General features: G+C 44.3%; 5 protein-coding genes across 5 annotated transcripts; 4 read left to right on the top strand and 1 right to left on the bottom strand. All coding sequences in view use genetic code 11, as the record gives it.

Moving 5' to 3' along the window:
- Window positions 1–260: 260 nt before the first annotated feature.
- EGR_04874 (Proliferating cell nuclear antigen) lies at window positions 261–1,172 on the top strand (the record flags this gene model as incomplete). Its single annotated transcript, XM_024494123.1, has 5 exons — window positions 261–481; window positions 511–608; window positions 640–707; window positions 742–1,060; window positions 1,096–1,172. 5 exons carry the CDS (start codon window positions 261–263, stop codon window positions 1,170–1,172), a joined length of 783 nt encoding a protein of 260 aa, XP_024351512.1.
- Window positions 1,173–3,489: 2,317 nt separating this feature from the next.
- EGR_04873 (putative serine/threonine-protein kinase GCN2) lies at window positions 3,490–6,954 on the top strand (the record flags this gene model as incomplete). Its single annotated transcript, XM_024494122.1, has 13 exons — window positions 3,490–3,585; window positions 3,909–4,008; window positions 4,043–4,140; window positions 4,185–4,304; window positions 4,359–4,430; window positions 4,556–4,660; window positions 4,748–4,767; window positions 5,225–5,408; window positions 5,636–5,875; window positions 5,944–6,103; window positions 6,238–6,422; window positions 6,496–6,648; window positions 6,715–6,954. 13 exons carry the CDS (start codon window positions 3,490–3,492, stop codon window positions 6,952–6,954), a joined length of 1,773 nt encoding a protein of 590 aa, XP_024351511.1.
- Window positions 6,955–7,351: 397 nt separating this feature from the next.
- EGR_04872 (60S ribosomal protein L37) lies at window positions 7,352–7,627 on the bottom strand (the record flags this gene model as incomplete). The annotated part of the gene is made up of 1 exon (XM_024494121.1): window positions 7,352–7,627. The coding sequence occupies one exon, from the start codon at window positions 7,625–7,627 to the stop codon at window positions 7,352–7,354; it is 276 nt and encodes a 91-aa protein (XP_024351510.1).
- Window positions 7,628–8,383: 756 nt separating this feature from the next.
- On the top strand, window positions 8,384–8,741 carry EGR_04871 (60S ribosomal protein L36a; the record flags this gene model as incomplete). The annotated part of the gene is made up of 2 exons (XM_024494120.1): window positions 8,384–8,528; window positions 8,566–8,741. 2 exons carry the CDS (start codon window positions 8,384–8,386, stop codon window positions 8,739–8,741), a joined length of 321 nt encoding a protein of 106 aa, XP_024351509.1.
- Window positions 8,742–13,248: 4,507 nt separating this feature from the next.
- EGR_04870 (Myoneurin) lies at window positions 13,249–20,452 on the top strand (the record flags this gene model as incomplete). The annotated part of the gene is made up of 4 exons (XM_024494119.1): window positions 13,249–13,376; window positions 13,675–14,110; window positions 17,029–17,199; window positions 20,114–20,452. The coding sequence occupies 4 exons, from the start codon at window positions 13,249–13,251 to the stop codon at window positions 20,450–20,452; spliced, it is 1,074 nt and encodes a 357-aa protein (XP_024351508.1).
- Window positions 20,453–23,895: the final 3,443 nt, after the last annotated feature.

Below are 23,895 nucleotides of genomic sequence, written 5' to 3'. Positions count from 1 at the left end.
CAGACTAGGGATACATGTATAGCAAAATGGCAAGGTAGAGTTTTTTATTAATATTTGCAATAGTCCAATGATGAAAATACACTGTTATTTTTTGCAATTTATTAATGTGACGCTTATTAAACAATTTACGCAGCAGAGGTTATTGTAAAATTTTAGTGCTAAATGCTTGATTAAAATATGGCGAATATTATACCAGGCGAGGTTGTTTCAGTTGATCCTGGTGACCCAAGGCCGTTCAAAATTTTGAATTTGCATTTAAGATGTTTGAGGCTCGGTTGCCGCAAGCTGATGTATGGAAGAAAGTCATTGACGCCATCAAAGAGTTGGTGCAAGAGGCGACAATTGACTGCTCTGATACTGGCATTAGCCTTCAGGCAATGGACAGTGCGCACGTCAGTCTTGTTTCCCTCTTAATGCGTAGCGACGGGTTTGAAACATTCAGGTGTGATCGAAATATGTCCCTCGGTCTCAATATCGCAAGGTTTGTATTTCTCTATGATGACTTTTTAGTGCTGCGAAAATCCTGCGATGCGCTGGCTCCACTGATTCAATAACTCTTAAAGCTGGAGACAAGGCTGACACCATAACCTTTCTTTTCGAGTCAAAGAGTAAGACTATGTATATAACCTAGTTGTTTAGATCAAGAGAAGGTTTCTGAATTCGAACTTAAACTCATGGATCTTGATGTCGATCATCTCGGCATTCCTGTACGGCCCGCATGATCTAATAGCTCCACTTTAGGAAACTGATTATAAGTGCGTTATCAGAATGCCTGCTTCGGAACTTCAGAGAATCTGCCGCGATCTTGGACAGATCGGTGATTCTGTCGTTATTACTGTGGCCAAGGATGGCGTTGGGTTCAGCTCTACCGGCGACCTAGGTTCAGGAAAAATTAAGCTTTCCCCGAGTGGCAACGCGGATAAACCCGAGGAGTCCATTTCAATAGAGATGAGTGAGTCTCTCACCATGACCTACTCTCTGCACTACTTCAATATCTTTGCGAAAGCCGCGCCTTTGTCCAGTCAAGTGATTCTATCACTCACTGCTGACGTACCCGCAGGTATGTTAGTATATTGCACGATTACTCTGTTCTAGTCGTCGAGTTCCCGATTGAGGATTTGGGACACATACGCTACTATCTTGCACCTAAAATTGAGGACGATGAGGCGTGAAGGTGCTTGTCACGAGTTCCACTTTGTAATTGTCTAATGTGGATATTTAAAAGATCAAATGAAGTTTAATCTATTTTCGTACTAACTGCTATTCTATATTTCTGATTAACTGCTGTTTCTTCGTTATCATATCGTGGCAAAACGGCATATCTTCCCGACATTTGTCTGTTAGGGACAGGGTTACTTGTGTGTGCTTGGAAAATGTGTTTGGTGCTGTCCTGTCGTAGGTTTTCATCGGTACCTAGGTGTTCAACCCCCTCCTGAAGGGTTTCCACTCATTATTAGAAGTAAAGGATGCTGGTTTATCTCTGTCGCCTGGCGTTTGTGGCGGATGAGCCAGTGGAGGTCTAATGTCAATTGACTTGAGACGTGGGTGGTGTTGTCTTAGCTTCGGAGCGGATGTTTGAGGTGTCGTCCCGGAAGCCTGTGATGTCCGTAGTGGCTTGTGGTGTCGTTGGTGGGTTACAGATTTGTCTTCATTTTGGATTGAACGGTCGGGGTCGTGTCTCATGCGACTGGTTCCGGATGGGTCGAGCGTAAGTCACGAAGTGCGAGTAAGTCTGAGTTCGTGTCACTCAAGAATGTGTAGTTTGATTTGCGATGGGACGCATGACTAAAATGAGGCCACCGGATTCTTTGAGTCCTATTATTGGTAACTTTATGGCTTTCCTTCAAATCAATGCGACATTGGAGACTGTTCCAGCGGCGGTCGACTACATCATGGGATGACTTAATCGTCGTCTATGTTATAAAACAAAATCCTGCCTTAATGCATCACTCACTAATGTGAAGTGTTCAGTCCATTGGTGTGATAAGGGCTCAAAGTTTTCAAAACAGATTTGACTATGCACGGGTAAATGGGTAGCACAACTCCATCTGAAAAAGCAAGTTCTCGCTGATTGCTTCCCTTCCCACCTTTTGAGAATGACTACTTTATGAGCAGTTCCTGGCATTACATCTTTCAATAGTCTGTCCACTTAAGTGGAAATTAAGCAATTGTAGATGAATTGCCTGATTTAGACCTTGGGAGTTTCGATAGATGATGATACGGTAGTTGATAATAATTTATCTTTAGACGGGAATGATTTCTGCCTTTGCTGCATAACCCTAGGAAATATAGATAACAAAAAACAATGAATGAATCTAACCACGAATGACATTCAGATTTGACTCAGAAATATAGCTTTGTCATTAGTGCACTGCGTGAATAGCGTCAGAACTCGCCCATGAGGCACTTAATTACCGATTCATTACTGCGCAACTCCGTAGGTCTGGTCTGAAGCCGCAATGACAAGAGGACTGGGGGAATACTGGCATCAGCACCAGTCATTCAATATTCGTGCATGGACAAAGATATTTGACCCCTAAGGTAGCGATACACCTCAGCGTTTCCACTGTATCCGGTGTTTAGTCATAAATATGAGGCTTACAGGGAATGGCAGTGGCTTTATATGGTAGCGTCCTCAGACTTCCCTGAAGGCGAAAGAAAACAAAATACTCAGGCAGAATATATTAAGAACAGAGAAGGTGTTTGGGCTACTGGCATTGCCCGAAGGCCAACCCACCCAGCGCAGTACAGGAAGGCAAATTTGAAAGTACAAATGTGGTGCCTCACCAGTACCGAAAGATAAACCACCACCTTATAACAACATTGTTCATGACCGAGAAAAAACCGCTGAAAAAAGGGCAAGCTCTAGCACTGAGAACACTGACCTAAAAGTAGAGCCACTGTACTAAATGCAAAATCAGAAGTAGTTTTACGGCCTGAAATTTAGCATTTATTTCAGTTTTTGTAAGTCGAGTGCTGCTAAGAATTTAATCTGTATTCCAAGTTGTACGCAGGGGTGTAAAAGACAGACTACTTGTCTAAGCAAATAACCTTGCCATACAGATAAGGTAGACAGATCTGTTATCAAAATCATGGTAAGTATCAATTTAGTCGCTAGTAGCAGTTTTACAGAGGAGGTTGGGGAAATTGCCGAAGGTGGACGTTCAGTATTGCCCATAGTCCACCAGCTATTCAGTACGTCGGCAGTATTATGCCTCATTTTGTTGTCAAGTAAGACTTAGGGCGCTACACTCATCTGCAACTGCTCAAGCATTAATTAGGAATTAAAATAATGATGGCGAACATAGGATAACGGTATCAATTACTAGCATTTATAGTAGCCTTGAGATAGGACAGCGGTTATTTTAATCATTTAGTTTTTACTATTCGCCACAAACTACTATTTTTAAACAATTTATGCAGAGTAATTTAGCTGAGGTCTATTTGTTGATATGTGCCATATAAATGTTAACACTTCTAAGTTGGCCAATGGTTAGGGCCTGGTCGTTGATTGGCTTTTTTAGTTCTTTGCGTAATTTTCTCGAAATTTCATTCGCCATGACGTCGGTTTTGCCCCTATTGCGTGTATATATGTAAGCCTGCATGAAATCGTTGCCTACGTTCTTCACTAACATTATCGACTACTCCTTGTCAATTACTGAGGCGTTCCGTACTTGTACTTTCTCATTTGTCCGAAGCCGCTTTTATTTGCATGATTTAATTTCTCTGAGTGAACTACCTTGTTTCATGTATCTATGCCATTTAATTCAATAACATTAATATCAAATGAACACGCATCACACCCCTACTATGGGAATTGAATAGTCTTTACACTTATAGCTTTCCTTAACCTTTCTGTATTTTATAAGAGTAGGACACTTTATGTTGCTTATTGCTCATTTTAAAAGGTGAGAATGAAATCTAACTCCCCTAAGGAATCGAAGAAGGATCGGGATAGGTCCCTTAGTCTTGTTCCGGTGCAAGGAATGAAGGATCTCTCCCTGGATGGTATTTCATTACTTCTATTTGCAACTTTTCTTAGACATTAAGGTTACCGTTCGTGGAATACCCATTGGGCATGAGCATTGGCCAGATCTACTGCACTATGTGTGCAGTTTTAACGCGCTGGATGAAGTTTTGGTACATTGTCCTTTGGACTTCTAATAATCATCGCCTTTTCTTAGGATGACGGTCACAAGTCAGTTGGTCATTACCTTCGTCAAAATATACCCTTTTACTATCGGATGAACCGCAACGAAGAGTTTGACAATTTTTTGTTTATTGGTGGCGGTGCCTTCTCGAGGGTATATAGTGTAAGCCTTTATCGATTTTTACTAATTTCTTTGCCAATTCATTAGGCCGTACATCGTCTCGATGGAAAGACGTATGCTCTGAAGGTTATTCGTGACATTTCATCACCAAAATCACTGGTGAGTTCCCTTCTTACAACTCGTGCGAGCGATGATTTTCAGTCAGTCAGATCAGTTCTCTCGAGCCTTGTTAAGGGCTCTTTCTGACTGCCCGTCTGAGATTACTGAATTCACTTCACTTTTAGAAACATGCGAAAATTGAGGTTGACGTTTTGGCCCAACTCGATCATCCCAACATTGTTCGATACTTCAGTTGTTGGGTTGAACCCCAACGAATCGCTAACCTCGCGGTGCGTTATCTTTTCGACTACTTGTTCTTGTCCCACTTGCCAACCACAAAAAAACCAACCGTCCTTTCCATTTTTATCCCTTTGTAGTTTCAACCTTTGGATTCAAGGTATGGCTATCATCAACAACTGTAATCGGTTTATTTGAACGCTTTATTTTTAAACAGATAATCAATTATGACCTCACCTATAAACTCACACACCCATTCTGTTCTACCTTGTTGCAATCTTGTTTACTTACGTAGTTACGCGTGCCCGTGTCTGCATTGGTGTTCCCTAGTTTTCAAACGTTAATATTCCACTCATCAGGAGGGCAATTGCTCGCTTAAAATGGATCACCAAATGCGATGGGGAGAACTCACTAGATTGTGCGATCGCGCCTCTGAGAAATCATGTGGTGAAAGAACCTCTTCAGCTTATCAATGAGACGGCACGTGACGTAGGGCATTTGTTGAATCGCGAGGTTTTACCTCATTTTTGTTCATGCGAAGGGCGTCGGCCTCGTGATCTGAAGCGTTCAGACGATTCTCCTAGCCTTTACTTGTTCAGGTTTTGCTCCACCCCTAGCGACCCAGCGGAATCAAACAGGTCCTCCTCTGCAGCCAACTTCTCCTGGGTCTCAAATGTCAGTGCCGGTGATGCCAACTGCCGTCTGCTCCGTCTGGTCGACGATGAAGACGATAGCGGAAGCGTCGGCCCACGCGATAGTTGCGCCCTCGCCATCCCTGAGAATCAGATAGCCCAATTCTCGGTTGGTTAACGCTCCTCTCCCCTCTCTTATCCCCTCTGATTCACAACCGGGCCCTTTAGTTGCTTTCAAACTAAGTCTGAAGTAGATAAGGTGCGGTGTTGCGCCTTCTGAACCTCAGGGTTTAGTTCTAGTTCATATCTCATTGCCATACTTGTCCACTGAACAGTGTTATGCGGAACACCTGTCAAGTGGATTGCACTTTAACGTTTCAAATGACACTTGTTCAGGTCAGTGAGCTGAATGCGCGTCCAGTGACACTGGTTATCCAAATGGAGTTGTGTGGATCCACGCTGATCGATTGGATGCAATCGAGGAGCAAATCTCTTGCCTCCTCAACAGCGTCCGATTGTGCAAGGCCGTCGTCACTTGACCAATCCTATCGCGCCGAGGTTCGGTGGATCTTCGATCAAATAGTGAAGGGCATCCACTATATGCACCAGAAAGGCGTTCTTCACCGAGACATTAAGGTAGTGACCCCGGGTCTCGCCTCCACCACTGCTCCTGCCTTGTTGACCCTCGGTCACCTCTTTTTTAGCCGGCCAATGTTTTTATCCAGGGTCCACCACTGGCAGTCGTCACTGGCACTATGTGTTCTGCTGTGGGCGAGTTGGCTTGCACAAGTGCCCAGTGCTTCCATCGGTGCCGTGTTAAGATCGGTGATTTCGGACTCTCCACCTTCCTGGAACGATCCACCGGTATGCCAGACACTACCACTACTACACTAAGTAGTATCTACTTAACTTGTATAAGCAGCACAGTTCTCGTTAAAACTACGTTGAAGCAAACACTGGGCATAAACGGTTCTCCTTGAGCTAAATTATCTTTGCAGAGTCACAAACTCGGCCAGTTATTGAGGAAGTGCCCGAAAAGTGTGAATCAGGTCCCTCAACTGCACTTCAGACGATTCCTTCATGTCACCCTCGCCTTCTCACGGGGAACTTGGGCACGCTGTTTTACACTGCACCCGAGGTGCTGAAAAGCAATTCCAAGGGACGCTCCCTCTACAACCAAAAGGTTCGCTTACTGATAGCCGTGCAATGCTATCCTTCAGCTTGTAGACAATTCCTGATCATTTACACATTTGCAGGCGGATATGTATAGCTTAGGAATTGTATTCTTCCAAATGCTCTACCCATGCAAAACGGAGACAGAGATGGCCCGCCAGATCGACCACTTTCATGCAAACCCAGAGGCGGAGGACGCTCTCCCAAAGTGCTTAACTGAGTGTTGGCCGTTGGAAGTGAGTTGTCTTCTTCCTTCTGCATCTAGGTTTACCCAGGATTAACTGTTTTCTTTACCATGTCAGGCGAATCTACTCCGGAGAATGCTGAGTCCCAAACCCTCCGATCGACCAGAAGCAATGGAGATTCTATCGGAGTTGGCATCTACATCCCAGGTTATCGACGGCACCGGACTGAAAGACCACCAGTCTTTAAGAGGTGAACTTAGCCTAATAAACGAACTCCGGACAAAGAACGAAGAGCTAGAAAAGGAGAATGCGGAGCTGAAACGGAGACTTGGATTTTTGGCAGAGCCAAAGGAGTAGTACCAAACTTGTCGCATTGTACAGTACACGTCACAACGTTTGGATCTAACAGCATTTTTAACCAATAAATTAAGCTTTTATGATCTTACTTGTGTATATTATCGAGTTAATTATTAAAGGGGTAAAAAGGTGTCAGAACTATGAACGCACCGATAAGCTGTAAAATGCGGAACGGGAAGATGGGCGCTCACAATGAAAGCTCGCCACTTAAAAAAGCGAGGGTACTACTACCCTTGATAGGGCACGAAAAAGCTAGTACTCACGTCTCTGAAAATGGATGCAAAACGGTGGCACGCTTAACTGAAAGCAGGACCCAGCATTCACAAACCAAAAAACTGCGATGACACAAGTGAGGGGTCGCACAAGGCGTCAAAACGCAAACAATGTATTGCCAAAACTAGTTGGATTTAGCAGCTTTTGCCTTTGGGGGGCCACTCCTGAATCCATGTTTAAATCGGCGATGAACTGCCTTAAGATGAAGACAGCGACCCGTCCCCGTAGTTTTTCTTCTGCGAGCCTTCACAGACCAATTGTACTTACGAATCCTGGGAGAAGGGTACCCACAAGCAGCGCAGGTTTTCTTTTGAATGTGGTAGGACTTACGACCACATCGCCTGCACTGCGTGTGAGATTTGTTGTGACGTTTACCAAAAGATGTCGTACCCTTGGTCATTTCTAAATATTTAAAGACGAATGTAAGGAATGATAAGTAGGAGAAAGCCAAATGCCAAGAGGCGCACGCTCACCGACACCAAAAGCAGCGAAGGGGACCGCGCCAGGTAACTAAAACAAATGGCAGTGGGAGGCGATGTCAGAGGTAGAAATACCAGTTGTTAATGGACAAAAAAGGAAGAAAACGCGCAATAAACTCAAATGTTTGTATAGGAGGCATTGTCTTTCAGCCCTTTAAACCCTTGCGCTATCCAAGGGCATTAGTGCAAAAACTCTGACTTTAACCCGGGGAAGCATAACTATTTATTGTGCTTTAGAGGATTTCCGAGAGGGAAGGATATGAAAAGCCGTTTTATTGACAATTTTCTTTTTAGGGATATCTTTTTAAAAAGGGAAAATTTTATGCCTCGTCTAGGGCTTACGAAGGCATTGGTACGTCTTGCTTTCTGGAACCTAGTATTAGCCTATTAGAAAAAGTGTTTTGTTATTGCAATTTTTAAAACAGAAAATTCTTTAATACCCTGTGAGTTAATCATTAATAGTGCATGTTAATGTAGGCTTTTGATTAAGGTAAGTACATATAAATCAATGTGCCTTTGAAAAGACTGCAGCTAATTTTTTTAACGTCAGCCTTCGCAACATTAATGACTCTAGCATATGATCATCTGCATCCCTAGAGTTTGATTATGAGTGTTTTAACTACTTTGTAAGGAGGTGGCGCTACTTTCCACTCGGTCGTGTGTGCTTGGCCATCGTGATGGTTAATGTTCCAAAAACCAGAAGGACCTTTTGTAAAAGTTCCAAGTGCAAAAAGCACACACTACATAAAGTGTCGCAATACAAGGCTGGTAAAGCCGGACTTTATACTCAAGGGAAAAGGCGTTATGACAGAAAGCAGTCAGGTTTGCTTTTGCTCTCCTCTTTATACTGTAAACTTAGGCTACGGTGGTCAGACGAAGCCCATTTTCCGGAAGAAGGCGAAGACTACCAAGAAAATTGTTCTCCGCCTTGAGTGCACCGAATGCAAATACAAGCAACAGATGAGGATCAAGAGATGCAAGCACTTCGAACTTGGTGGTGACAAGAAAAAGAAGGGTCAAATGATCCAGTTTTGAATATGCATGGTCAATATGAGTTATGGTATTTGAAAAGAGCTTGTCTTTTGTGTGATTTTTTTTGCGGTCTTCTCACGTGTCCTGTTATATGGCCTTGGCATTAGGCGTTTTAGCTGTCCCATGGGTGGGGTCTCTCCCTTCGGATTATTTTGGCTTGTGTTGCTTTTCTGATCACATGTTTGCTTCACGTATTGCTTTTGTTGGTTGCTGCGGTTCATATGTGCGTTTCGTAAATCTAGGCCTATTTTTTAGTGAGAGGGTTACTGCTGCATTTTTGAACAACTTGTTTGGATTTGTGCACAACTGAATCTTTGATTTGTGTCGTTTTGACTAGTGGAGGTTTTCTTATCGTCTCTTGCCAACCTGGTGGTCCTGTCGCCTCTCGGCATTGTAGTGGGTGCGATGGTGTTGCGCACATTTCGGCTACCTGGTGAGGTGTACCATCTCCGTGGTTTTGATTCGGCTTTTGGTGTGGAAGTTGTGTTTGATGGTAAGTATCTGGAGCGCTTCGAAAATGCAAGGGTCCACTTGATGTTCAGTAACAATCCGCAATCGACTGGTTTAGATCAATGTGATCTGTGAACTTGTGTGGGGTTAGCGTCGTCGATCCTTTAGCTGTCTACTGATAGGGTAGGTTAAAATATTCAGTGCCTCAGGAGAGTAAATTAACTGTTCTACGTGTTGAGGGAGGTGGCCTTTTTCCCCGTGGTTAAGCGATGAGAGTACCTGGTGGTTTGTTGTTTGCCCTAGTATTGTCCCCTCTTAGTGGTACTCCAAAAGCCATGTTTTTATCGCCGGTGATGATGTATAGTAAGTATTCTGTGTGGGTGCGAGAACTCGGACTCGGTGTTGTAGGCTGGTGCTGACTTTCTTTGTTTCCTGCAATTATCGGGTTATTTCAGCTGTGGGCTTCTGCAGTAAGTATGCATTCGCTGAGTCTCATCACTTTTCAGGTTTGTCCCTTCGGCCCTCCTCCCTCAAGTAATGGTCGATATCTGGGATTGTGCCCGTGTCATCCGGTGGCACTAGGTGTCGGTTCCACCCAACTGATCAAACAAAATTGGTCAACTAAGACACGCTCATCTAGTCGAACCCAGTCATTCACGAAAAAGGACGAAAGCAGTTCATTTTGTTTACACGAGACTGGATTCACGAGGCTGTTTTTACACAATGGCGGTGTTGTCGAGGTGTCATCGCCGTGCCCCGTAAAGTTTGGCCTGTCCTTTTTAAGTGAATGGAGTATTAGTCATTGGATGGTCACAGGGCACAAGGTGGTGCATTTTCAGCAGATTCAAGTTTGGTGCTTACCTCGTCAAGTCTCAACCTCATGCTATCGCACTGGAGTGTGCAGTGATGCCCAGGTGGGTTGAGAATCGTCTCATTGCAATGCCACGTGAGCCTGTGCTTTTGGTGGTGTAAATACCCAATAAGGACGAAATACTCGCTTGTTTTATCCATGCAAGGATTGATAGATGTTTGCTGTCGAGATAAGTCAACTACACACCTATTTGGTTAAAGGGAGAAATGGATTCTAGACGTTGCTACTTATTTACGGTATCAGTAGGCTCACTATATTTTGAAGTCGAACAATATCTAAGTGAGCATCTTTGAAAATTATAAGGTCAGTTGAGATCAACTGTATGTTTAAGTTTCGTGAGCCTGTTTTTTTTGTTGATCCCCTCGTGTGAGGTTCTTTCTCTGTTGTTCGTGGATCGTCTTAAGGAAGTGGGCAGAGGCACACATTTGGGAGAGGGATAGTCCTTCATTATCTACGAAGTCATTTTCAAGGATAACCAGAACAAAAGTCATGCAATGTGCTTTCATGTGGAAGGTTCTTTTTGATAATTAAATAAGATGAGTTGGTACAGTAAAAGACCAGTTCTGTTACTACTTTATCACCTTTGGCCTCCTTCTTGCCAGCACTTGTTTGTGACCAATTTTTGAATGTAGTACAGTTTAAGTCTGATACTTTTTGTGAATTGAGTTATTGAGAAGACAAGTTTGTTTTTGCAAGTCCTCCGCGAGAATAATAAAAGTGACAAGGCTGCGGTCAGGCATGGCTTCCGGTGTCTTGGGCATTTGTTTTTTGACCCACGGAATTCAACGGTTACTATAGGGGTAGAGTAATCCCGACTAGTCAAAATTGAAGGTATTCTCTGACTAGGGTAGATGATCTTTATGGACCAAAGTGGCCAATTTAATTAAAATAGGGATTTTACAATTAACACATTTTAAATGAAAAGTAGAAGTGTCACGACATATAACTCCTTCCTTTTTAATGTCTCAGCATCCGAATCAGAGAATTTCACTTATTGACAGCAAATTGTTGCAATCACAGGGTCTAGGATTTACCATTCAGGGGACTCAGTGTAGAATGGAGTCGAATACCTTGGTCTCAGTAAGATCCCAGCTGGCAGCAATTCGCAGAGTGACCATTTTGGATGTATCTGTGGGGAATGAGATGGGAAAATTGCTAAAGAAAAATAGCCTAACTGTGCTTCTTACGAAGTTCTTAGGGCTGGAATCGGCATAACTATTCCGATGGAAAATTTGATCGTATCAAAAAAGACGGTTCGTTGACTAATTACCCACCAAGCATTTCTTTTGGTGTAGTTTTTTTTATTCAAAATGCTTTTATTGTCTTTAATCAGACCGTCAGCTTATAGCTTATTGCAACCCCGCCAATTATTGTCTTAGTATGAGGCCATTGTTAAGCATAGTATATCACTATTTAAAGACTGAAAAATGAAAGCAAAATATACTTTGTGCTTATATATACAGTGGTGATTCCAGAGAAACAATCTAATCAAAGCAATTTTCTGTCTCAACGCCGTTGTCGTAGACACACGCACATGCGCTCACTCTTACCGTAAATATACTTTTCAGCCCTATATGAGTACTTCAGCTTCTGCCCAAAAATTTTTCTAGCAGCAGTTAGTTTCATTGCACAGGCAGTTCGTGGAGCATGCTCACAAATTTTAAGGATAAATTTATTATATTGAATTTTTACGTTTGAGCAGTGGAAGCATTTCTGCAGCCAAAAACTAGTATATCATAATTCAACTAATAAATGTTTACTTTTGCACACAAGCCAGTAAGGCATTCTATGAGCATACCTAAAAAAGTGTCCCATGTGATGAGATGAACATGCAGATGACTTTGAAATTTGGTCAAATCAGTAGCGGCGGTCGTTGTAGATAATTTGACCTTGTGCATTGGTAGCCCTGTAAATATTCTTTACTGATAGTTGATTTAAACTGCAAAATCCTGCCGTTAATTCGTCATATCTGTGAAGACTCGGTGTGTATTTTGCGTTTACTATGTACAATAGCTTTCATGATAGCTTGTATTGTTCGCTAAACCTTTCAGTGCGTCATTCTTGTCAACTTTTTTTCTGAGTGAGTTGATGCTGTTTCAATAATTCCCTTTACTTAAGTCCTTCCTGCCCGCTTTTCTTGCTGTCCTGAACGTTCAACATTTTGCACCTTTTGGACAGTTTTCATCCTTGTTAAATTACGACACGAGTGCTATTATCCTTTTATCTTACCAAATAGTATATAGTGATGTCCTTGTTGGATATTGTTTTGACTCCTCTATAGACAAATAGCAAAGATGTTTTTGGAAGGGTGCACACCTAGACTGGCAGCGGAATTGCTTTTAATCGTGATTTTAGTGTGCGAAGCTCCTATTGTTTTTCGGTTTGTAGGTAACCTTAGCTTGATAGAAGGTCTTACAAATGCCAATGAATTGATTTTTGAGGTAGTTTGTTTGCAATGGTTTGTTTGATCGTGTTCAGTGGAGTTGTAGCTCTTCACACTAGTGGTGGGCCAATTTGGAAGACAACGTTTCCGCTTCTACGGATGTTCACTCGTCAATCCTTACACCTTCCTAGACTATTATGACAAACACTATTGAATCCTAAGGTAGCTTACCTAATTTTACTAAATGCCTTGACAACGGTAAAAAGTGAACCTTGAATGGGGGGATTATCTCCAATTCCTAAGCTGATTAACGCGGCTGAATCCATTCGGCAGTCCTGCTTTGGCGGCTATGATCGGAGGTGATCAAATTTTGCTCGAGGAGTGGCTAGCTCGCATGATTCGTATTTCTACTGCATATTTTTCGGTCGGTCATTGCATTGCTTTTTTCCAAGCTTCGGTATGACACCTGACTGGCTCACGTACATAGAGCTTTCCGAACGCAGGCGTAATGCACCTTCATTATCTAGTCATGTTTTTGCTGGTGTTTCGAGTCATTTGCACTGTAGGATGTCGCTCGGAAAGAGTACTCGGAAAGTGGCACGAGCTGAACATTCTTGATGATGCCTCAGACAAATGAAACTGATTGCTATTAACTGTATCATATCCCTGCCCATTGCTCCTTTTAGTCTTATGAGTGGATCCCGCTACATAGTGTCTGTCACCCAGTAGCCTCTTGGCGCTGGTAAAAACGATCGTTCTGAATTGACATTCCTCCAACCTCACAGTATCTTCCATTTTCAGTGGCAATGGATGCTTCGAATGAGCTCGCAAACGCAGCCAAAGTTGACCCCGATGGATATGCGTTGGATGACGATGTCGATTTGACTAACATCGCTCCAATGCCAAAGCATGTCTTTTTAAACACCTTACCCGGGTAATTAGCAGTTCCTTCTCGCTATAAAAGGTCAAAAGTAATTGCCCTCTGGCCTTGTGTATTCTTCACTCCTCAACCCTTCTAATTTTTTTCATAAAAACTGCAGTCTTGGTAATTTCGGTCTGCCTTTTAGCATCTGTTCTTGGGTCTGCCTTATCACTGAGTACTACTAAAACTGTGCTTAAAATTAAATTGGAGTTGGCTCTCCACGGTCTTTGCTCATGCTTCATATTTTCGACTCACATTGTCCTTCTTAATGGCATTTGTTAAGTAGCAATGTTTGTTCATTTACGTTTAGCCACTTGGCTCCGTTCCCTACCATTCCACGAAGTCGTTACGACACAGATCGCAACCAACGCGAATTTTACGGCCAGGAGTCCTTCCTAAACGCCTTCATTACCACACACTGTCGTGAACATACCAGTGCACCAATTGTCAACGGCTTGACCGAGTCGCAACAGCATCAGCAACAACAACAGCAAAGCAGGCGGGCACCCAGTGCTCCGTTGAAACGCAACCAGTGCAGTCTCTGTTTACGCGTTTTTGCCAATTCGGCCAGTTTGAAGCAGCATATGCGGTTACATCGTGGCGAGAAGCCCTTTAAATGCCGCTTTTGTGACAAGACCAGTGCTACCATGTGCAATATTCTCACTCACGAAAGGACGCACACGCGTGAGAGGCCCTACAAATGTACCCTCTGTAGTGCCGACTTCAGCAGCTCCAGCAATCTTAAGGTAGGTTTGCATATTTTTGCTACTTAATTTAGTTTAAGTAGTGTATGAGTTTTCAAGCACGGAAGCTTGGAGCCAGTCTTAAGCGTTCGGAGGGACGAGGCGAAGTGAATGTCCAGTGCCTGCTTAAAATAGCTATAAGTAGCATTTTTGTTGGAGAATGTTATACCTTACCTATCCCATTTTGACCAAAGTTGAAATCCCCTCATTCCATAACAAAAGCACAAATGATGCTGTACCTGCAGACACATATGAGGACACATTCGGGTGACCGTCCATTCCGCTGCAACCTCTGCGACCGACGATTCGTCACATCGAACGCCCTCACCACACACTTGCGCGCCCACTGGGGCCTTCGGCTACACCCTTGTCCCGACTGCGACCGCCAATTCTCCACCTCCAGCAATCTCCGCGTTCATCATCGGGTGTGTCATCACCGTGTCTGTTAATGATGCTGCTGCTCTGTTTTTGTACGATTCCTATAATAAGCCTAGTTTGACTCGCATGGCGCACACATTCACCTCTTCTGCAGTAAGACCAGTCCGTGTGTAGGAGGGGGAGCAAAGGAGGTGATTAATGGCACATTCCTTTAAAGTAAAGCATGTTATCCGGCCATTAGTCAGTATCTCGCTGCAATTTTTGTGATTAATGTGAGGAATAGCGAGAATGGAAAGAAAACGCAATACTGGAGCAGAATATGCATTAAAGGTTCATAGACGAACCTAGGCACTACTGCCATGGTTTGTAGGCCATGCGACCCTGTGAAAGTACAATTGTGGAGCTTTAAGTGTCCGTAAAACCACACCGAAATGCTAAACAAGTAATCAAACCGTTACATGGCCCCTCTCCTCCCCTTGGGTAGCACTTCACGTCGATGTTGTAAGAAAAAGCACCCTCGAACCAACCGTGCCAATTATTGAATTTACATGCAACTAGGACGATATTTAACCGCAACGTCGCTGTTCCCTCTTGGCGATTTCACTAAATCTAGAGCTTCGGTTTGGGAACTGTATCGTGGGAAGGAGGAGTGTGCAGGCCATTTTCTATGTCCATCGCTAGTCGTAAATACACTGGCCGAAATTGGGATCAAATAACGAAGGATGACGTTTAAAATATTTTTGTGAAAATGGGGTTCCTTGTCTGTTCCCCCTTGCTACCTTGTTCTCACTTCAGTGCTGCCCAGCCATATATCCATCTGGGTTCCATCTAGCTAATCGAGAGGTGGAGGAGGCATTGCGTATTTGCTTAATTGACATCTTTATCCAAGTACCGTAACAAACTTATCCAATTGTTTCCTGCAGAACACAATACTGGGGTAGTTTCCGAGGCTAGGCGTCATTTTCAGCTCTTCTATTAGAGTTCGTCACAGATTAGCTCTTCGGCAGTATACGTCCCTCTTCTGTTGCCCTACGATTTATTTTTCAGTAATAGAACTCCAGGTACTCCCCTTTATAATCGGGTTTGCTTTCCGTTGCAACGACTGTATTGTTGAATGATAGTTTGGCAATCGTGGTATAATGCTAAGTTTTTTTTACGAAATTGAGCTTATTCTTACCATATTTTTGAACTTGTAGTGTTTCGGAGAGATTTGAAGGTACATTGAAGCGGTGAAGGTGAAGTTATGGCACTTAACCAGTCATGCACAAATATTTTTTGCTTGTCATTTTTTAAATTCACCAAAACCCAGCCTTCAAAGTGCGCTCTAGAGGTGCCAAATTTTTAAGGTAAACGTGAACAGCACTGCCGCTGATACAGGGGAATGGTGTGCAAAGGGAGGCAAAATTTCTTATGTACGGTTTCGCGCCCTAAGTTTAAATGGAAGCTACTATCTCTACCGATGTCTGTATCATGCTCATTCGGAGTCTGGGTTAGAGCCTACTGGCGATTCTTGGAGTTTCGTTCCTGCGTATTTCAATTCATCTGTTAAAATTGTATCGAAGCTTGACTTGCCTAGCAGTCTTTTTCGGATGACAGCTTCAGGCATGTGATCTGCACCTATTGAAAGCAAAGCTCCCTTGGTGGTTTCAAAAAAACTACACTTTGTTCTTTCTCGAACTTTCCGTGCGCCCGCTTTTTACGTTTCACAAACTTCCTTGTGCCCATAGGTTTCACTTTTAAAACCCCCAAACCTGTACTTTAAATCATCCCCCAACCAGTGTTAAAGCTAGAATCATCCTTTCTTATGGCTGGGAGTCTTACATTAGTCTTTTTCGCTCACCCTGACCCACCGTTCGGTGATATCTAATAAAAAGCGATTTCTCATGAACCCTTCTCTCCGTTCAGTGTTTGGACTGCATCGGTATGGATTGACCTCAGCCGTGTCACGGCAGCATGTCAATCGGTTTGACATTCTGCGTACGCGTCATATCAGTTACCGTGATAGGTCTCTTCAGCTCATGCCCTTTCAATCGGAAGACGCATATATGTGTGCACTTTATGGCACTAAATTGTTTTTTTCTTTTCCTGCAGATTATGCTGAATCATTGGGACTTCTCTGTAGTTCGCTTTTTTTCGATGACCGTACATTTAGCCAACCTGGTGATATTCAGCCTTATAATGCTATGACACCTGGTATTGTTTTATGGATGGATGAAGGCAGGGTCGGTTTAGTCCTTATGGGACACTTTTTTCTTAAATTAAAATGATGCTTTCTGGTTAACACTGTCAGGAGCTGATCCTGCGGAATAAGGTGGTTCTACCGGTGGCCCATTATTTCTAGTATTGCCGTGATTATACGCCTGGCACAATGTTAGCGTGGCTCGTCCTCCGATTGCCTTATCAGTGGCCCCTCTCAGAGAAACGTTTTCAGGGCGAATGTTTATTCTTGATAGAAGGAAGCATTTGTAATAGCCTTTTCGTCTAAAAGCAGTTGGTTTTTTTTCTCCAAACTTATCCTGACTGTTTGGTTCTTTGCCTTCCAGACGGTGCACCTGGGGATAAAGCAGTACCACTGTATGGTGTGCGGCAAGTCCTTCGCGACGAGTAGCAACCTCAATGCTCACTCTCGACAGCACCCCGAGTCAGCATATCTGGTCAAGTATACCGGATCCTCCACCTTCTGTCCGTCCACCCAACAGTCCACCGACACCACGGTAGGTGCTCTTCATGCCCTAAACTATTGTGTCTCAAGTCAATGCTCATTTGGACGGCCCTCCGTGGACGGAATTGTGCGGCTCTTAACAGCCTAGGAAAATATCATTCCACCGTAGGAACAGTCTATTTAAGCTTAAGCATCTGGCAGACAAGTAGGAAGCGTTTTATTTACATTTGTAAACATAAAACATTGTGGAGAGTTTTTTCTTTGCGTGGAATTCCGAGTTCACTCAAAGAAGTCGGCTTATTGGTGGAGGAGCTGATTGGCTATAGGCATGAACTGGACGCCGTGACGCCAAAGTGGTGGCCAAACCGCACACGATTGAAAGGCTTGTGTGGTTAAACAAAGAAATAAGCGTTATTTCACTTCGATGCAATAGCTTTGTGACCTAATATCCTATTTGGGATATTCAAGTGATTGAAACGGTAAGCGCACGAACCTTTACAACTCCAGTGTCTGTGATAGCACCAAGAGCTTAATGTTGGAAATTTCTGTCGCAATAGCGGAGTTATTGTGAAATGTCCCTTTTTGACGTGTTTGCTATCGATGGTGGAAGTGTGGCGTCCCCGATTTTTAGTCGAGCCTGGCGTCACAAATATGTGACACTTTGTGCTAACTAATTTCAGCGAATTGTGTGTTGCGCAAACATTTTGTTTAAGTTCAAAACAATGAGAAGTGGATGTAAGATGTTGGAAGAACAATTCCATTAGGTTATTTTTTCAGCAGCAGTTAAATCGTTATGGTTATCAGTGCGAGTGTTGCTTCCATATTAGACTAATAAATATCTGTGCTGTAGTGATAAGTTTTCTCCTGAAGCCCTAGTGACGAGTCTGGATAGTTGTACTTGGGCTACCAGGTGGATTTCTGATAGTTTGTGGCTCAGTCAGAATTCACGTCACAAGAGTCTGGGCCCCTGTTCGCAATACTTGGGTAGGTGTCATGAAGAGGTTGACAAGCTTCCACAGCAAAGTAACGAAGGAAGGAATAGGTAGAACCAAAGATGAGCCCCAGCCACTTTGATTGCGGTGTCAAGAAGCTTCAAGTTACCGTAGGTTAAGAAACCTTCAGTTTTTTACACATCCTCTCTCGAAAGGTTTTGATTCATCAAAAAGCACTGCAGAGCTAATGGCCTCCCATTTCCTTCAAATGGTCCTTAGTCATCCTTTTTTTGCCGTCGTGTTTACGGCTTACGCTGTTGTTGTTGCTCTTTCATGTGTAAATCATCAAAAGCGAAACGCTGTCCGAAAAACTTGTTGAGGACTCCTCCCCCTTTAACAGAAGGCTGAAAGGTCTGAAGAAGTACCCGAACACTACACCTGACATGTTACTGTGACAGTGGTGAGAAAATTTGGCAAATTCATTTTACCACAATCTCACGCCTATGAGCTTTTGGCTATGTTTTTTCAGTCATGTTTGTCTCATAAATTTCGTCCAATCAAGTTGAGGGATTGGGGTAGTTGGTTTGGAAGACCTTAGCAACAGCTGAAGTCTCTGATCGTGGTTCACAGCTTACGCATGAGTACGAATGCTTGCTTCCAATTTATACACATTACGGGGTCCACACTCGGTGCGTCGAAGCGCTCGCAAGTCAGCTTTCTGGACTTTTGCTGGGCTATAGTTATGGCTGACAGTGTTTTGAAATCCATGTAGGCCAATCTTGGGGGTGTTGGTCCACCACTAGCCTTGGTTTTTATTCGATCTGTTGCCACGTGGCAACCCAACTACGCTTCCAGCCAGTCCTCCCCCTTCTCTTCCCCATAAATAATCAAAAGCTTTTGCACGGCTGTGTTAGTACATCGCCCCCGCAGGGGTGCACATACACCCCCATGGGCATGCATGGCATTTCCCGTAGGGCGAGTCGCCTATCAGCGTTATTAGCAACTTCCTCTTTTCCAAAATCCCTATTTTGTGGTGTCTTCACGCACATTCGGTGGAATTTCCTCATTCGGAAAAATATGGCGTCTTGGGTTACACTGCCTTGCTCTTTTATGGCCTCACCTTCCTCGTTTTAGCGACTCCTTCATTCTGACGATGGTGTAGGGCCATGATTCTTGCTAAGATGGCCTGTTCAAAGAAGTGCCATTTATGATTGCAAAGTTCAAAGACACGTTGAACCGCCTTCTTTGAAATCCCGAAAAATGTTTTGGTTTACGTCCTCGGTACGCAGCTTTGAGGGAGGGGGGAGAGAGGTGGATGTTGTGCAACACTAGTAGGAAAACCAGTACAAAAAACATGGTCTGACTGTAGCTGGTAATGTGCATGTCGCCACAGCAGCGCTGAAGGTAGGTGTAGCTAATTCCCAAGGCTGTATCGGCTGAAGGTCACCTTTAAATTCTACTCACAGACTGGAATTGACTGAAAGAGTTTTTTTAAAAAGACATTTCCATAGGAGGCATATCTGTGGAATCGGCCATGCACAGCGCTAAAGTAGGAGAATGATTGATGTAGGAGGTCACTTAATCTCCTATTCACCGACAACTTCATAACTTTTCAGGTAAAAAGGAGTTTGCAATGAAACCGCCTTATCGGTGAGTGGGTAGATCAAATGTGGTGTCAAGTGTGTGTAGGTCCCCTGTAAGGATATCGCAAAAGTGCGATCTGAAGCCACCCACCCAGTGCGTTGGAGGTCAGGGTGGTAGTGACACGCCTTCGCTCTTGACCTAGATTTTATCTCCACTTCTACCGTGTCAGGATTCGTTTTTCTTGAAAATCCATCGATGCGCTGCTTCGCTTTCTGGAAATCCATAGCTATTTGGACTAAAGTCTAATTCCTGAAGAGCCACCAAGACCACGGTGGATCTCCGAGAACGTCAAGAAGCAGCGCTGTGAAGCCGTGATTAATACACCTTGCTCGTAAAAAGTTTGAGAAGCGAATAGAAATTAAACTTTGATATTTGTCGTCCCCTTTTCAGGTGGTAAATGTTGCGGAGGTCGAATCACCAGTAGAGGCGTCAGTGACGGTAGCAACCACGACGACAGCAGCGGCCGCAGTGGTGTCGGCGGCAGCGGTGGCTGCGGCCGAGGAGAATGGAGAGGAGGCGGTGGGTATGCTGGTTACACCAACTGGCTACAACCACGCCCCCACACTTCTACCAGTGACGCTAAGTCCGAGCCCCGTGGGGACAAGTCGGAAGTTCGCCAAAGTCACTGTCTACTGCCCTGGCGATGTGGAAATCGCGGCCACCGCCACCTCCTCCGTCTCCTCGTCCGCCTCCCATGGCAACACAGCCAAACTCGCGCCTGACGACTAGGTGATACCTCCACCGCCCCCCTCCCCCCAAAGCCTCCTGGTACTCCTTTTTTCTACATGTATATAGGTACTCACCCACCACAGCATTCACCGCTACGCATTCGAATTGGGATCGTACTCCCCGTTACCTTCTCCTTCCCCCTGTCTCTTCCTCTGTGTGTGTAATCACTCCGGTGGTTGTCACGTTAGTGAGTTGAGGTAAGACCTCCCTAAATGCACACTTTCCTGTGTCCGTAACAATGAATTCTTTGGAATTTCTTCGAACACTTGGTGGTAACTTATACTTTCCCCGTAGGGGAGCTGGTAATAGGAGATGCTCAGGGTTATGGTCACTTTTTGAGTCCATCCATTCGTGTGATCTCCTCTTGCCGACAGGGAGGCAACTCAGACAACCACTGCTCGAGCAAGTCAAAGATGTTTTTACTGGTGGAGGAGAGATAAGTTCTCCCCCCCCCCTCCCCCATGGGAAGGTTGGGGTAGAGTAGTCCCTCAAAAACCTTCATTCATGCTTCATCAGTTCGTCTCGTGATATTACTAGGATTTTGCTATCGGTTTTAGATGGGTCTGTTACTACCCCAAGCTCAGCCAATGAATCGCATTTAATGACAAGCTCCCTCTGCCAGCGTCGCGTCTGACGTGCAGAAGGGCCGGGGGGCCGTGTCGCCCAGGGGAGGTACAACTGTGGAACCTTAAGGGTCCGCGTAACCAAAACGGTAGAGGTAAATAAGCAATCAAAGCATTATATGGCCTTCCTCTCCTCTTTTAAGTGTCGTCGTCCTTCCTGCGCTTCAAAGCTTTTTCCACTGCTTAGTCGTAGACTTATGCATTGATAACGAGACCACCTTCCAGACTGTGTCATGCGATTCCTTCGTGATAATGTACAAACACTTTTTCTCAAACGGAATTGTGAAATGCTTCTTTGGTTTCCGCGCGGAGGAACTGGTGACACTTAGTAAAGGTGTAATCGGAGAACCGCGCCGATCGGAAGCAGTCGGCTGGAATCGCAAGCCCTTCTACGGTCTGTAACGGATATTGAGCTTTTATGACTGAGGCTTGGGGAACGGTGAGGTGTAAGTAACATCCAGATTGTATGAATTTCATGAATCAACAAGAAAGTGGGTTGTCAGCCTTCCAAATCCTCATTCTATTTGGGGAAGACTTTTCAATCACGACAGCCTTCCTTGGATTAACCACCGTGAAGCCACGACGACAACACGCAGGTGGTTATTTTAGGCGAAAAAAGAAAAAAAATGGCATGTTTTGACTGTTAAATGCTGATACAGCTCGCCTTTGGTAGCTTTTAGCAATTCAGCTGGATAACCCGGGCTGACCTGACTGAACAGATGGCTTGGTCGCTGATGTAGGAGTCAGTAGTATGATCCACCCCTACTGGAACAGCTGCATTGGTCGCTGATACGTGAGGTAGTGGTACAAGCTATGCAGTAAAAGTTCCAGCAATGCTGTGATTTGAATGACTAATGCTGATAAAGTTTATTTTTGGGAGGCATGTTAGCAAGTTACATAGGCAACCCGAGCTGACCTTCTGACGAAAGGCAAATGGCGAATGGCTGACTTGGTCGCTGATGTGGGAGGTAGTAGTATAATCCGTGCAGTTAACAGCCCAGCAATATTAGACCAGTTGTAACAGGTCTAAAAGGAAAAAAACTGGATGCATTTTATGCCTTAAATGAAAGAGCTCGAGTTAGGTGAAAGATCGGTAATTTCGGCAAATATCTTTCTTCATGGGCGTCATGACATGGAAGAGGTTGTACGTGATTGTAGACTTCGCACTTGCGAGATATAAGGGAAGGTGTTTGGGGTAAAGTCCTTGAAACAAAGGTGGGAACATAGAGGGGTCCAGGAATGGTTGCAAAAGCGATATTATTCATCTAAGGGGTGCATCCGATGCTGACCCTCATCAGAATTCTTTGCCAAAACAGGTCAATCGTTTATTGCCGACTATTTTGGTTGCCTGACCGATCAAACTCTTGTGAGGTGAGGGAAAAGCCATTTGACTCCATTTGAGATATATCACTCTCTATCTGCGCTCCGATGTCAAAAATGTCGTCTCTGGCACTCCTCTTGATCAACCTCCCTCATCGACCATCGTAATGCAGCCGGAGCTGTTGGAAAACACCCCACGAACGTGGAAGATATTCGATATCTCCTGCTTATTCCACTGGGTCAGGAATTTTGCCCAGTTAGGGAATTGTATTGGGGGAAGGAGGGTTACCCTGGACATCTCGTACGTCCATCGCTAGTCGTATAAACACTGACCTCATAGCGGAACCAATCAACACAGGAGGAGCTTTGAGTCTATTTGCGTCTATTCTTTCATGTCTCCTTGATCTCACCTCATTTCCGTCCAGCTATACTTGTCTATCTGGGTTCTATCCGGCTGCGAGAGAGGTGGAGGAGGTGTTGCGTGTTCACTTCATTGACATCTTCATGCGGGTAGCGTTGACAGCTTCGTTACTAGCATTCTGGCAAAACACAGGACTAGAGTAGTTGCCGAGGGTAGACGTCACTTTCAGCTCTTCCGCTGGGGTTCATCACAGATTCTCCCATCCATACCAGGTACCCTCCTTCCGTCACATTAGAGTTTGGCATTGAGGTATAGAAGTCAGAGAAGTTGTCCTTCAGAATCGTTTTCGCTCGCCACTGCCATCAAGGTGGCGCCTGAGACACATCTGACAATGAAATGAGACAATTCTGAGTCCGAAAAGTGTGTTGTCGGTGTACAGGAAGGCTCTTTGGAGCTTCTGGCTTCGCCCGGAGGCCATGTCACCCAGTGAAATTACATAGTGTGCTATTCATATTCACAGTAATTTAGGGAAAGAAATGGCGAAGAACTTGTTACAAATGTGTCGTCCAGAATGCGCTTCTTCAAAATAATCAGAAAATGGGTAGAAAGGCTATCTTTTTTAACAGCTATTCCAGTCGGGAAGACGGCTATACTAGTTGAAAATGTCACGTCCTTCAAACTGGCTGTGTTTGCTCCTTTGGTGGGGCTTACAGTTATCTAAATGTCAAATCTGTTCCTTTTCCACGCAATTTTTGTCCTTAGACGCTATTTGTCTAGCTTATTCGTTAGTGTTTGAGGAGTTTAAGTACTTTAAGTCTCTGAAGTGGGGAACTCTTGCTTGGAATACGGCGGAAGAGGAAACTCAGTCAGCATTCCAAATGGCAGGCGCCCTGACGGTAAAATTAGTCAACAGCGAAATGCGACAATAACATTCCCAGTTTTACATTTTACAAGTCAGGCTCTCCTCCTTTCGCGGCTTGGGTTTTCATCTCGGAGGCCCAGCGTTCTGTTCGTGGCTTTTCCGTTGACAATCCGCTCGCCCTATTGAACACGCAAAGCGGCTCTGTGGTTGGAACGGCGCAGTTTACAACACCCTCAGGGAGGACTTTGGCGCCAGCGCGAATTGAAGGCATTCACAA

Source organism: Echinococcus granulosus (genome assembly GCF_000524195.1).
Source record: "Echinococcus granulosus chromosome Unknown EG_S00032, whole genome shotgun sequence".
NCBI lineage: Eukaryota > Metazoa > Platyhelminthes > Cestoda > Cyclophyllidea > Taeniidae > Echinococcus > Echinococcus granulosus.
Note: the sequence above shows the minus strand (reverse complement) of the source record. Positions and strands in the feature narration are given on the sequence as shown.